This window comes from Balaenoptera physalus (genome assembly GCF_965194825.1).
Source record: "Balaenoptera physalus genome assembly, chromosome: 6".
Taxonomy (NCBI): Eukaryota; Metazoa; Chordata; class Mammalia; order Artiodactyla; family Balaenopteridae; genus Balaenoptera; species Balaenoptera physalus.
In genome coordinates this window covers 123217629-123232702 of record NC_138885.1, presented here as the reverse complement: position 1 = coordinate 123232702, position 15074 = coordinate 123217629, and the positions used below count along the sequence as shown (strand labels likewise).

The window sequence follows — 15074 nt, the reverse complement described above, 5'->3', positions numbered from 1 at the left end:
AAGATAATCTAATACTCAAATCAGACAGCCCTTCAAGTTTCAACCAAAAAATTGACTTCTGGAACTTCTGGCTTAAAATATTTTGAATGCCACTGTTACTCCTGATGTATGTAGTCAACATACTGGATATAGTTTAACTTTTGTCAGTAATCGAGAGCATCATACAATAAATGGCATGACTATTTTCAACCCTAAAATAAACACAACTCAATCTGGAAGTTTTTCAATTGATTTTTTTTTCCATGATGCCATTAATGAAAAAATCCCTTTCTCTTTTTCCCTTAAAGTACAACATAGATATCAGAATTGATTTCCATACCCTCCTGAGATGAATAGGACTGTTTAACAATAGACATTTATTTTGTCAGAGAGCTTCACAGGACATTTCCGTGACCTGTTATAAAAGAGGGAGAAGCAACCCATTCACTTAAGTCTCTGCATTTGCAACCCAAAGTGTGGTCTGAGAACAGACAGCATCCACACCACATGAGTGCTGGGTTGTTTTTTTTTAAATGTATTTATTTATTTATTTTTGGCTGCTTTGGGTCTTCGTTGCTGTGTGCGGGCTTTCTCTAGTTGTGGCAAGCAGGCTTCTCATTGCGTTGGCTTCTCGTGTTGCCGAGCATGGGCTCTAGGCACGTGGGCTTCAGTAGTTGTGGCGCGCAGGCTCAGTAGTTGTGGCTCACGGGCTTAGTTGCTCCGCGGCATGTGGGATCTTCCTGGGCCAGGGATCGAACCCATATCCCCTGCATTGGCAGGTGGATTCTTAACCACTGCACCACCAGGAAAGCCCATGAGTGCTGTTTTAAGATGCAGAATCTCAGGCCCCAGCCTGTACCTACGGAATTGGAACCCTCATTTTCACAAGACTCCCGGGTGGTTCGTGTGCACATGAGATTTTGGGAAGCATGGCCGGCTTTACACTGTATTCTTGCACAGGTCACTTTGTCATGGGCTTTAATGATAAACCTCCTCATCTTACCATGATCGCATTGATCTTACTAGGGCTTTATTTAGCTTGTGATGGATGGAGTCACTTAGCTTTGGAACAAAACCCGCTATGAAGGACTATTTCAAAATACTTTTGATTAGTCAGCCAGATTGCTTTAGAGTTTCCCACATTGTGGTGCTTTCTTTTAACTCATCTAGTTGCCGGTGAATTCTGAACATTATCCCAGCACACTCAGTATCCCCCAGAAGACGTTGCATATGTTTTTGTGCTCTGCTGCCACTTTGCTCTGGGTTAAAAATCAAGAACCACTGTCTGTGCACAGCAGGCCAAATCCACAGGCTTTAAAGCCTCAGTGACAATCACTCCAAATTCCATAGCTGCGATTTCTAATCAGACTTTGAAACTTAACCTCTTTACCATCCCCTTATTACCAGAAACTACTGTTTTGGAAACCAGCTTACTCTTTTATGTTTCTGCCTCTCCCTCCTGTGAACCTATAAAAACCACATCAGACCGACTATTTTCTGGGGAGTTGGAAAACTTGCAGATGTTGTTGACTACTAAGAATTTCTCAGAAGATGCTAGGATATAAATGTTTCTCAACCCTGCCCCTTCCCCACTCATCAACATCAAAAAGAATATTACAGGCATTATGACTAACTCTAGTTCACTCAAAAATACACAGAATCTTCAGACAGGAAACGTTAAAATCATAGAGTGAAGACAGACTGTGTGACCCTCATTCAGACAAAATTTAATTTCCTTGAAGTCCATGAGTTTCTTCGGCTTCATTTATCTTTTGCCTTCTATGTCTGAAGGATGTTTTTAAGAATGAGGACAATTGTTCATTTTATTTAAAAGTGTTCCCATAGCAACACACTGTTTCTGATCAATAAGTTTCAAATAACAATTACTGTAATGACAGAGCTCTTCAAACCAGAGAAAGTGGAGCTATGTTTTTCAGGTTGTAGGGAAAGAGTACCACTCACAGGGTGCCAAGTCCTGTCTCTGTCAGTTTGCATTCATTACAGCAAACCTACGACGTGCCCAGCCCTGTATTAGGTCTCCAACCTTGAGTGGGGAAAACAGTCACGCAGAGGATCTCATCATAATGCAAATATGCTTTGGAAAAAAATTATCCACAGAATTCTATGGGTATGTATATATGTAGAGACAGACTTTGGTTCAACCCGAGACACCAGGAGCACTGAGGTGGAATGTTAAAGGAAGATTGTTTAAGATGAGGGGTGGATAGAGAAGCATCCACTTTGCAAGAATAGCATGAGCAAAGACTTAGAGAAGTGATGTTGGGTGGTACGTAGAGGGACCTCCGAGGCAGTTAGGACCAGCGGAGTTTAAATTGTGGGGCACACCATTACACATCAGTTAGAATGGCTGAGATGAAAGGAACTGACCACACCAGGTGTTGGGAGGATGGGGAGTACCTGGAACCCTCATACAGCACTGCGGCAGGTGCAAAACGATACAACCACTTTGGAAAAGCAGTTTGGCAGTTTCTTAAAAAGTTAAAACATATGATTTCCATATGACCCAGCCATGCCAATCCTAGGTATTTACCCTCAAAGAGTGAAAGCGTAAGTCACGCAAAGATTTGTATATGACCGTTGATGGCAGCTTCTTTGTAACGGCCCCAAACCGGCAACAACCCAATTTCCATCAACAGGTGAATAGATAAACAAATTGTGGTATAATCATACAATTGAATACTTCGCAGCAAAAACAAAAAAATAAACTATAGATATCATGCTACAGCATGGATGAATCTTAAAATAATTATGCTGAATGAAGAAGCCAGGCCAAAAACAAACAAAAGTATATACTCTATGATTTTGTTTATATAAAATTCTTGGAAATAGAAATGACTCTATAGGATAGAAAGCTGATCAGTGGTGGCCAGAAAGGAGGGAAAGAAGGGTGGGAGGGAGATGCAAGAGGGAAGAGATATGGGAACATATGTATATGTATAACTGATTCACTTTGTTATAAAGCAGAAACTAACACACCATTGTAATGCAATTATACTCCAATAAAGATGTTAAAAAAAAAAAGAAAGAAAGGAGGGAAAGAAATTACAAATGGGCATGAGGAAACTTCTGGGTAATGAAGTTTTAATTATGTCTTAACTATGTTTTAATTATGTCTGTCTTAATTATGGTGATAATTTTAGGGGTATGTACATATATCAAAATGTACCAAGTTGTACATTTTAAATATGTGTAAACTTTGTGAATACACTAAAAATTATTGAATCATACGTTTTAAAAGAATGAATTGAATAGTATGTGAATTATATCTCAATAAAACTAAGTACGTACAGTTTATTGCCTGTCAGTCACATCTTAAAATGTTGTTGTCTTAGCCAGCTTGGGCTGCTATAACAACCAACCACAGACTGAGTGGCTTATAAACAGGAATTTATTTCTCTCAGTTCCGGAGGATGAAGTGCAAGATCAAGGCACTGGCAGATTCAGTACCTGGTGAGCGCCTGTTTCCTGGATCACGGACAGTCACCTTCATAGCACTCAAAGAAATGAGCTTTCAAGCCATGAAAAGACATGGAAGAATCTTAAACGCATATTACCAAGTGAAAGAAACCAATGTGAAAAGGCTACATACTGTATGAATTCATCTATATGACATTTTGATAAAGGCAAACTATGGAGATGGTAAAAAGATCAGCGATTGCCGGGGGCTGGGGACATGGGTAAGTGGTGCACAGAGAATTTTTAGGGCATTGCCACTATTCTGTATGATACTCTAATGGTGAATACACATCTTTACACATTTGTCCAAACCTATGAAATGTACAACACCAAGAGTGAAGTCTAATGTAAACTAAGGACTTTGGGTGCCAGTGTAGGATCCTCAGTTGTAACAAATGTCCCACTCTGGTGGACGGTATGCGTGTGTGGTTGCAGGGGGTGTACAGGAACTCTCTATACTTCCTGCTCAATTTTTGCTGTGAACCTAAAACTACTCTAAAAGTAAAGTCTATTAAAGAGAGTACTATGGCAGAAGAGAACTATTTCTCCATTTAGTTCACAGTAAAAGAGTATAATGATTAACTCAGTATGGCTTGCCCTCAACGGAGGACTTTGCTCTGTATTGTTGAAAGGCCCTTCTACCTAAAGGGACCAAATTAAGTTCCATCATCCATCATGCTCCTTTGGGCTGAGGCCCCCAAGGCCTATGTGTAAAAGCGAAAATCCACGGGGAGGCAGGACCGGAAGCAATTATAGCTCATTAACGGCTCAGCAACCTAGCTGGGTCCCCTGCATGGTGCTGATGGCGCTGGGGCCCCGTAGCGTTTCATGATGAGGAATTAGCCTACTTGCTTACTTCTTCCCTAATTAACGTATAGGTGGAAAGAAAATCCATTTCTCTGGATTGTCTACTGTTGACCCCAAGCAGACAAAAGGCTTTTCTAGAGAACCAATTCTGTCAAAATGAAATGTGTCTTCACAAGTTAGAAGAATTTCCAATCTGGGATCTGTCCTTGATGGTTGGGCTCTTTGGGGTCAGCAGAGAAAACGGTGCTTTTTCTCTCTTAATGTGGTGGGCACTCCTAGTTATTACAATCCAAAATGACAATTTTTCTATGTCTAACACAGCTCTGATGAACAGAATTTAGTCTTCACGCCCGGATAAATAAAACCCAGATAGTTTAGGAAACAGAAGATCCTTGAAATAACATTACTAGTAAAGCAGCCACAGGATCTTAGAGAACAGCCATACATTTATTGTTTACGCTCTGAGACTGCTGCCTGCGCCCACTCCCACCTCTGTCCTCCTCCCAAAGCAAAGTGTGAAGGCTCCACTGTTATTATAATAAAAGCTGAATCCTCTGCAAAACGGAGGGAGCACCGAGAGGCTCTTTTCAAACTACACCCACCCTCCCCCCAAACACACACACATTATGATAAACTCTAACGTCTTTCTTCCCTCTGGCTACACCCTCAGCCCACGTCACCATGGGGAAATCACAGTGCAAGCGATTAACTAACAGGGATGTAAGGTATCCCTCAGGTCTCATGGGACAGAAACACTGTGAATCCCTGGGATTGACAGTCTATCCATGGATTTGTTTTTAAGAAGTCAGGAATTAGTTTCATCATTCTAGAGAACAATGAGATGTAACCCAAAGACCACAGCTTCTCTACCCATCCCGTTTCTTAATCTGTCCAAATTAAGCTCATTCCCCTTCTTCTCAGGTTACTAACATGATAATTTGGATAAAGAAAGGCCAGACACCAAACCATCTCATTCCTAGGTACATACTCAAGAACACTGAAAATAGATGTCCTCACAGAAACTTGTACATGAATATAATATTCTTAGCATTATCCTTCACAATAGCCCCAAATTTTAAACAACCCAAATGTTCATCAACTGATGAATGGATAAACAAAATGGGGTATATCCTTACAATGAAATATTATTTGACCTTAAAAAACAACGAAGCACTGATACATGCTACAAGGATGAACTTTGAAAATAGTGTGCTAAGTGAAAGAAGCCAAACATAAAAAGGACAAATATTGTATGATTCCATTTATATGAAGTGTTCGGAACAGGCAAATCCACAGAGATGGAAAGTAGATTAGTGGTTGTCTAGGGCGGGATGAGGGGGTGGCGGATGGGGAGTGAGTGCTAGTAAATATGGGGTTTCTTCTTAGGGAGATGAAAAGGTTCTGGAGGTAGACACAGGTGATGGTTGTACAACTTTGTGAATATACTAAAACCACTGAATTATATTCTTCAAAAAGGTTAATATTAATTGTAGCCCACTGAAAAAAAGAGAAACTAGACATAAAGATGGGTTCTGAAATACCTCTTCTATGTGTCCTTGAAGTCTTTTGCTCCAAAATGTTATTAACAATGCCTTCAAATATTGATTCAATAGAAGCAGCTATGGCTTCTATTAATATTTTCTTCAAAAGTCCTGCCCAACTCTGCTCCAAACCCCAGTTCTACAGGGCACTGAGGTGGCGACCACACATGACACAGAGAAAGCTGCTGAAAATGTACCTACTCAAACCCATGAGTATGGGATTCATTTTAAGAGCAATTTTAAGCTCTGGAGGCTTTTCAGATCAACAGTTTTACAAAAAAAGACTGACTGCACTAGCCTGTGTGTGTTTTTATTTATTCAGTGTTCAGTCATTTTTTTTCTCCCTAGAATACACACTGCTCCGTGGTCTCCTATTTGGCTTCAGGGAGTGAATTAAAAGCAGGTCTTTGTTATGGTTATTTGGGAACATTCTAGAGACTACTGCTTACCATCCAGTGTAAAAAGTTATTTTCAATTGGTGAATGTCCTCTCCTGCTTGTGGCATTATTTTTATTTACTTTTTAAAATTCACAGCCCTTCTACCATGTATGTCATGTGGGTTTGTGTGTGTTTGTGGAGGGCGGCGTGATGGTGAGTCACTGGGACAAGCAGGTGTAATTTCAAACTAATAAAATTTCATTCCACGCCTGAAACACCAAAACAAAGAAATTGCAGAGCAAACACCGTAAATCACAGAAGACTCTCAGCAAACTGGTCTTGACATATTCCAGGTTCTGTAAAAATGGAGATACAATAACGAAAGCACAAATGGCAGGTGAGGAAAATAAAATGATTAAAGTGACAACATTTTCCTGTTCTTTCTAATGCTCCATTTTTTCAAGCTCAGATCTGTGTCTGAAATTTTTGAAGACAAACACTAAAGGTACAAAGATTAGTAATTAAGTCATAGATGTATGCATGTATAGCTTTAGGAAAGTTACTTTAAAACAGTTGAGGTTTCTTTTCGTTATTAAGGAGGACTTGGGTTAAATAATAACTAATATTTGTGCAGTGACTTTTTAAGTGTATTTTCATAGACATTATTTAATATTCATATCATTCCTGTTTTACAGATGAGGAAATTGAGGCTTAAAGAAGGTGAACGTCCTCCTAAAGAAAATATAATGCGTGTAGAGAAGCTGGGCTTGAATTTCGCTCTGATGCCAAATCCTATGGTCTTTTCACCATGCCCCCCCTCCCCCAACCTGGCATGACAATTATTACTGAGGCCAGATACCTATTTTTAAAGAACCCATGGGCTTCCCTGGTGGCGCAGTGGTTGAGAATCTGCCTGCCAATGCAGGGGACACGGGTTCGAGCCCTGGTCTGGGAAGATCCCACATGCCGCGGAGCGGCTGGGCCCGTGAGCCACAACTGCTGAGCCTGCGCTCTGCAACAAGAGAGGCCCGCGCACCGCGATGAAGAGTGGCCCCCACTCGCCGCAACTAGAGAAAGCCCTCGCACAGAGACGAAGACCCAACACAGCCATGAACAGATAAATAAATAATAAATAAAATAAAATTTAAAAAAAAAAAAAAAAAAAAAAAAAGAACCCAAATTCTGTGATCCTAACCCATTATATCCATGTAACACTCACTAGAGGCCACCTGGCTGCCCTTGGGGCTAAGGGATTAAGATGTCGCATCTGATGAGACAATTGCCAAATTCTTATCCACACCATCCCACCAGTAACAGTTCAGCAGAAGCCTGGGACCAGTGTCTTTTACTCACCACTGGATAGATGTCACATCCAAAATGATGCCCATTGAGGGAATTGGTGTCTTCAGTCTTAGGAAATGTAGAGCATACAAAAGTTAAAATCATGCATAAGCCCACCTTCCTTCGGACAGCTAACCAACCACAAAAACCTGGAAACAACTCTAAATGCTCATGACAGGACACCAGTTAAATTATGCAACTGTTAACAAAACATTGTGAGATATACTGTTAACTGAAAAAAGAGGCAGCAAGAGTATATTTTGATCCCATTTGTAATTTAAAAAATCTATTTATAAGTAAATGCATGTAGGTTACATGAGGAACTGTGGATACTGGATCCACTGCAGGTTAGAACTGAGGGCTGGGGTGGGTGCCTTGCGTGCCATTTGAGTTTTTCATGCAAAAACAAATAAGGCTTGCTTCAGATAACAATGTAATCACTGCTAAGAAAACTTACTATTAGACTCCTCCCTCACATTTCTAATATATATTTTGTTCAATTTTATTTATTTTTATACTGCAGGTTCTTATTAGTCATCCATTTTATACACATCAGTGTATACATGTCTATCGCAATCGCTCAGTTCATCACACCACCACCAACCCCGCCCCCCGCTTTCCCCCCTTGGTGTCCATATGTTTGTTCTCTACACCTGTATCTCTATTTCTGCCCTGCAAACCGGTTCATCTGTACCATTTTTCTAGATTCCACGTATGTGCGTTAATATACGATATTTGTTTTTCTTTCTGACTTATTTCACTCTGTATGACAGTCTCTAGGTCCATCCACATCTCTACAAATGACCCAATTTCGTTCCTTTTTATGGCTGAGTAATATTCCATTGTATATTTGTACCACATCTTCTTTATCCATTCGTCTGTCAATGGGCTTCCATGTTCTGGCTATTGTAAACAGTGCTGCAATGAACATTGGGGTGCATGTATCTTTTTGAATTATGGTTTTTTCTGGGTATATGCCCAGTAGTGGGATTGCTGGGTCATATCTAAGTATATTAATTGTCAGTCCTGCTGACCCTAGAAAAAAATAACTGCAAAATAATACTGAAAGATCAAAACCTTTATTTTTACAGACCCCTGAAAGCACAAATGCAATAGACATTAGCCACATGCCATGTTCAACTTTCTCATCTGATTAAAACCGCAAACTATTCCCATCTCCAAGTGTGCTGCCACAGGTCTTTGTGGGTAACCCAGCCAGCCAGCCAGCCTAGGAAACAGCCACACACACACACACACACACACAGGCATTTAAGTACACATGTCAATTAAATATAGTCTCAGATTTTGATGCTGGCGTGGGTTTTGTCCTCAGCAAGCACGTCATCAAACATATTTCTCAGTATGACCATGAATCTGGCCACAGCAACTGCTTGGGGGATCTGATGATCCACGTGGCCTCTAAGGAGTCAGAGTCCTGGGCTGTCCTCCCTTGCAAAGGCGTGAGGGGCAGAGAGAAGCTCTCAGCCACGGAGGAATCCCTGCCTCAGTTCTACCCCCAATACGCCAAGAATCTTCCATCCTCTCTACACAGGTACCATCAGGAGTGGTGAGAAAGGGGGGCACTTAAGAGTCTTCCTTTGTTGTGTACCATTGGTACCAACAATAAAATCCACACTGTGCACAGTGGGGGCACAGATGAGGAAATAAAACCCATGGGGACACATAAAATTGACATTATAATTACTGACATTATAATCCTGCACACTGTAATCACAAAAAAGCCCCAGAACTAAACAACAACAAAAAAACCCCGCTGGTCTGTAATTTACACATTGATCCGAAGCAACCAGGGACTGAGCCCTCTGTCAGCTTCCAGTGGGAACAGTCCCAGAACAGCTGGCCTCACATCTCTCTTGAAGGTAGACTTGAGTACTGAAGGTAAGTGAACCAATATAAATCTACGCTCTTAACACTTACAATAAAACAACAAGAATTCACCACCCAGCCTTCTCCTCTCTTTATATTATTTCAGCCCTAAGACGTTTGAAATCTTTCATAATATATTTAATAAAACGTATGATTCAACATCATTTCACTATATAGCTTTTGCTATAACAGAAGGACTCCTGACCATCCTCACTGTACTACACAATCATGCTCTTGACTCTCATCCTTTCATGTCTTTTTTTTTTGCTTATTTTTTAATGGGTTATTTGGTCTGAACAGAGTTATTTTTACCAGAATCAAAAAAAAAAAAAAGTTTCAAAATTTCCCTAGGCCTCCCAAAGCAGAATGTTCCAGAGTAGGTGATGAGGGCAAAGGGATGCTCTAAGTGATATCCTTTGAATGGGCATCTTTTCTTCAACTAGAAATAAATCATTTATGGATCATTTAACATCAAGTTTCAAAATAAGACAGAGTACTTCAACTTTTTATGCTCTTCTATCCATACTTTTAAAAGGCAATTCAACTCTGTAATTGAATACGTCTCAAAAGACAGAACTCACACAGAGTAAACCCTTTGTCTGTAGTGGTACCATTTTTAATACTAACCGTTTCTAATATTAGCTTCCAAAATGAGCTCTCATTCTCCCCAACACTCTTGTCTTTAGCAAGAGCAAGCTAGAGATTTTTCAGCACATGCATTAATAATGAGCTGCTGCCCCCTTGATCTAAATCCTCACGTGTTTATACATACATCATCTTGGGAGCCATTGAGATGTTAAAAACCAACATCGCTAACAGCAGCCTAAATATGGTGTGTGTTATAAAGCAAATATGAGCTATGCTCTGGCAGTAATTCAGGAAAACACTATTCTCCACCTTCAAAGGACCCTCCCTGGGAATTCGCTCTCTTATTTTTCTGCGTAGATGTAATAAGAAGGGGATACTGGTAGGTTAAATTTAAATAATAAATTTATGACCTGTAAATTTTCCCAAGACATTTTCCTGTACATATCCTGATTCCTGGTGATTTAAGAAAAAAAAACTTAATTGAGCAACCCTAGGCCAACTTCCCTGTTATCCCACCATTTTATCACCCATGTTCTGTGAGCGCAGCTATCTGTACCTCACGGAGGGAAAAACTTATGAGGATGGTATAAGGAACAGCTGCCCAGACCTTTTTTTAAAGCTCGGGTCATTCTAGTGGTACCCAAGTAAACTTGTGTTTCTCCATAAAGACTGAGAAAGCATTTGTCTTAAAAATGATGGTCATAAAAACAAAACAAAACAAAATGTTTTAACCTGTCCTTCCCACCTTCACCATCACCAAAAACCCAAACCCACAACAAAAGAAAAACAGCTCTGTAGAACTAAACGATTTGGGTTTTTGTAATGTGTCTCATAATTTTCTGGAAAAAAAAAAATTCCACTGGAAAAAGCACAGACTTTTTTTTTTTTTTTTAATGTATGTATGTATGGATGTATGGATGGATGGATGGCTGGCTGGCTGGCTGGCTGTGTTGGGTCTTCATTTCTGTGCGAGGGCTTTCTCTAGTTGCGGCAAGTGGGGGCCGCTCTTCATCGCGGTGCGCGGGCCTCTCACTGTCGCGGCCTCTCTTGTTGCAGAGCACAGGCTCAGTAGTTGTGGCTCACGGGCCTAGTTGCTCCGCGACATGTGGGATCTTCCCAGACCAGGGCTCGAACCCATGTCCCCTGCATTGGCAGGCAGATTCTCAACCACTGCGCCACCAGGGAAGCCGCCACAGACATCTTTTAAATGGGATTCAGGCTCAGTATATCCTGAAATACGTCTCACCTTAGAGAAGGTCTAGCCTTGAATTACCTTGAGACAAGAGAAAACATGACCACGCTGCACTCTCTTGTCTTTCTACGGAAGCGTCTGTGTATAAGGAAGTCTCTGGACGTGGTGTAAGGTCGGAGCGGCCGTCATGCTGACCCGATGAACCATGAACCACCCGATATTAGGCTAAAGGTCACTGACATTCCACACCTAGTTTTTCAGGCCATCACAGGCTCTCCTTACACATTCAGTCAGAGTTGGGTCATTTCACCTTGGCCTCAGGTCTACAATCTTATAGAACTCAGAAAAGATTTGGGTGGTGGTCACTCAGAAGAAATAAAAAAGATTTATATCTGGAAGGATTAAAGACTTTACAGAGTCCAGTCACACAACTGCATCCACCCAAGTTGTGAATGACCATCAACCACATCTCCGTGGCTTGCCTTCTGAGTGACCAGTCAGCTGTACTACATAGAAAGAAATCTGGATTTGCAGGCAGGCTCACACAACTCTTGCTGTAACCCCAGGGAATTATTTCTCATTGTGAAAGCAATGTCAGAGAAGCACTCGTCCTGATGGCCCTGGTTTGAGGTAGTTCCAGGGTTAGGGACCTTCCGTCTGTCTGGATTTGGTCCCCTTCACACATGCCAGATCTTCTCCCTTCTCCTACTTGGCAAGTAATTTAACATTGAACTAGCTGGTGATAAGAACGGCAGATAATTGTCCCCAAACCTTCCGGTCTAGGTGTTCTTTGTCTCTAAAGGCTGTATTTCCTTGTGCTAGAACATCTGCACATATGTGGAAGATGGGGAGGTGAGGAGAATCACCATTTCATGATGAGATACTCTGTCATACAGCAGTCCATGAGCAAACAAAATTACCAGTTAAGAGGCTGGGGAGGAAATGGAGAGCTAAGGAAATGCAGAAGAATAAAAACTCAATATGCAGGCTAACAAAATTATGGGAGCCATAATCACAGGATGTAGGAAAGAAAATTCACTTATGACCACGCAGACGATGTTGGTTGTCGGTGAAGGCGCCCTGGATACGTATCTACTCAACTCATTGGGGGAACAGCCAAACGGACTCTCATATTACGTTACACAACATCCATTTCCATTCTCAGGTTGACGTCAAAGGCTGTGCTATCAACACTTGGCAAAGCCAATTTCCCACTCATTTTGAACGACTGCCAACATGATGACCGTGAACAGGGGTAGCTACCAACTCTGTGTGCCAGTGTCGGTCTAAATGCTAGAGACCTGAGCATACTATTTCCATAACACCTTCAATCAGCTGTATGTCTATCAGTACCCCCAACACTCCTCACTACCCTGCCCCCCACCTTTCCTGGTTATCACTTCTCTTCCTTCCAAAAGGAAATCAGAGACATTCCAGTATAAGTTAGGATCCACACTGTCATGACAGCACTACTCTCCTCCACCCCCATCACCACCACCAGGAACCCCGACTTCACCTCTCACTTGGGAAAATAATGGGCCCTGGTCTGAGATTTAACCTCCCTCCTGGGAAGCGTATAAACCTTGCGACAATCTCTTTTGCATGGCAGTGAAGTTCAGGTGGAGGCTGTCACAACTGGGGAATGAAAGCTCTCAGCCAGAGTGCCCTGGAATTTAATTCCTCCTGTTGGTAACACATTTCTGACAAGCCAAGGTTCAGACATACACCTGGTCAGGCCCAAGGTGAGAGCGTACCATTCTCAGTTCTGGTCCAGGGCACCAGCATCCTGATTCCTCAGCCTCCCTGCCAAGACACCACTGGTCTAGGTAAGCCCTATGACAGGGCCCGCTTGGGGTAAACTTAATGACATCAACTTTTAAAGCGCAACCAAAAAAAATGTAACTCACCACCTCCTGAAAGGAAAATTTTCTAAAAACTAAGATTACAGTGCATTTGACAAGGGGTTGGAGACATGTAAATATTCTCTAGCCCATCATCTCTGAAAATCAAGTTTCCTTTTCATTTGGCTGCAATCATGTCTTTCCTCCGAAAGACTCTTTTTTTCTCCCCCCCTTTATCTCCTGTCTTTGCTGCTTCCTTCTCATCTTTGACACGGTATCTTCATTACAAGGTTTCCCCCAGGCAGAGAAGAATAGGTTCTCCTCCCCTGGAGTTAGATGACTGTCCTCCTGTAGAGCCAGTCTTTGAGCAGGAAGGGACAAGAGTCCCAGAGAATCCCCTTCCTGACGCCTGTTCACCGCAGGGAGCGAAGGAAGGAGGCTGGACCAACATAGGCGGAGTGGAGGTGGGGAGAGTAGGCCGCCACTGATTTTCCAGCCGGTCAGTGAGTGATTAACTCTAGCTATTAGGAGGGGCTGTTGATCACACCGTCAGCACCTCCCCAACAGGACTGTAAGTGGGGCTATAACCTCCCCGTGACCCTTTGTAATGAGAGAAGCTTGACGTGAGCTGGCGAGCCTCAGCCTTCCGGGCCAACAGGCACTTCCCGTGCTCTCCTCTCGGAGCCCTTTACTCTGCAATTTCCACATTCCACTGTCAGGCTGGGGTCCCTGTGATGGTGAGCAATGCCAGTAATTTTACAGAACTGTCTGATGAGGTGCCTTACCAGATTTGAATCACAGCAAATGTTTGGTGTTAGAGTTGGAGAAGACCAACTCGAAGGTGGCTTTCCACTTAAAATCCAGCTGTCTTCTTAGAAGGCTTGCTTGCCATTTAGACTGCTTGGGAACACTGGTTTCCAAATGAATACAGAAATCAATCACAAAGACGGGTGATACATTTTGAACATTCTAGATTTGCCATAAGCAATTTAAACGTGAGTTATAAGTAAATTATAAGTAAAATCAGCCCCGTGTCCAAAAGCCACCTCCATGGAATAGGCCTTCCCTGACCACCTTACCTAAGACAGCTGCCTGTTGCCACTCTGTCTGCATACCCTGCTTTTATTTTTCTTCATAGAACTCTACCCTGCCTGCACTTAGGCTCTACATTTTGATTGTATCAGCCTCATCCCCGCCCCAAGTGGATGCTTGGCCCAGAGTCTGGGACAGTGCCTGGCTCTGGCTCAGTTTTGGACCTTTGCCCTTTCTGCTTATCTCAGCCTGCAGCTTTCTCCCCCAACCCCTCCGCTGGCTGGCTAGTTTTCATCCTTCAAGGCTTAAGTGAAACTAGCACCAAGTACCCTTTCTTGACCACCTTCTCTAAAGTAGGTCTCTGCTCTCAACCTTATTGTGTCCTAAACAACAATCGTATAATCTTTAATTTCTGTATTGATTTACTTGTTACTCTCTGTTTTGCCTACAAGTAAACCTCAGAAGAGCAGGATGGAGTCTTTCTTGTTCGTTGCTTAATCCCCAGCACTTAGCATAGTATTTCATAACAGGCCCTGGTCAGATGTTTCTTAAATGAATGAATGAAATTTAATAGTTGTTGCTCATCAATTACAAGATAAGAAAGAGACCTGAAGCTCTTTTAAAAAGGCAAATAAAATCTGGTTTCTGGTTCAAAGATCCCTTCACAGTTCAGAAACATATAGAATTACTACTTTCATACTGAAAAAACCTTGGTGAAATCTTGACCAAATCTGTGTCCTGAATTTCCATCAGGGCCACTGGGGAACCACTCAAGATGGGGAACAATTCCATTTTAAAAAGCTCTCTAGGATGCTCCCTTAGCACTCTGTAGAATTTTCTAATGTATCTTTAGCACTCTGAACTGTAGTTACTTCTTTACATCTGTTTCCTCTAGGGGGACAGCTCTTAAATCCTCTTTGTAGAAACAGGCTTTATTTATTTTATTCATTAATTATTTATTGAGTTGCTACTACATGCCAGGTTCAAGGAACAATAAAGAACCATCTAGCA

General features: G+C 41.8%; 1 protein-coding gene across 5 annotated transcripts in view; it reads right to left on the bottom strand.

The window, feature by feature from the left end:
- Positions 1-15074, bottom strand: part of SGPP2 (sphingosine-1-phosphate phosphatase 2) — a 134126-nt gene that overhangs the window by 52399 nt on the left and 66653 nt on the right. For 2 of the 5 annotated variants that reach the window (XR_014264579.1, XM_082464675.1), the window contains one exon: positions 7536-7592. The exons of the other annotated variants lie outside the window; for them this stretch is intronic. Coding sequence is in view for 1 of the 2 variants with exons in the window: in XM_082464675.1 (XP_082320801.1) it covers positions 7536-7592 (57 nt within the window). In the remaining variant the exon portion in view is untranslated. The remainder of the gene's footprint in view (positions 1-7535; positions 7593-15074) is intronic. 5 annotated transcript variants of the gene reach the window in all.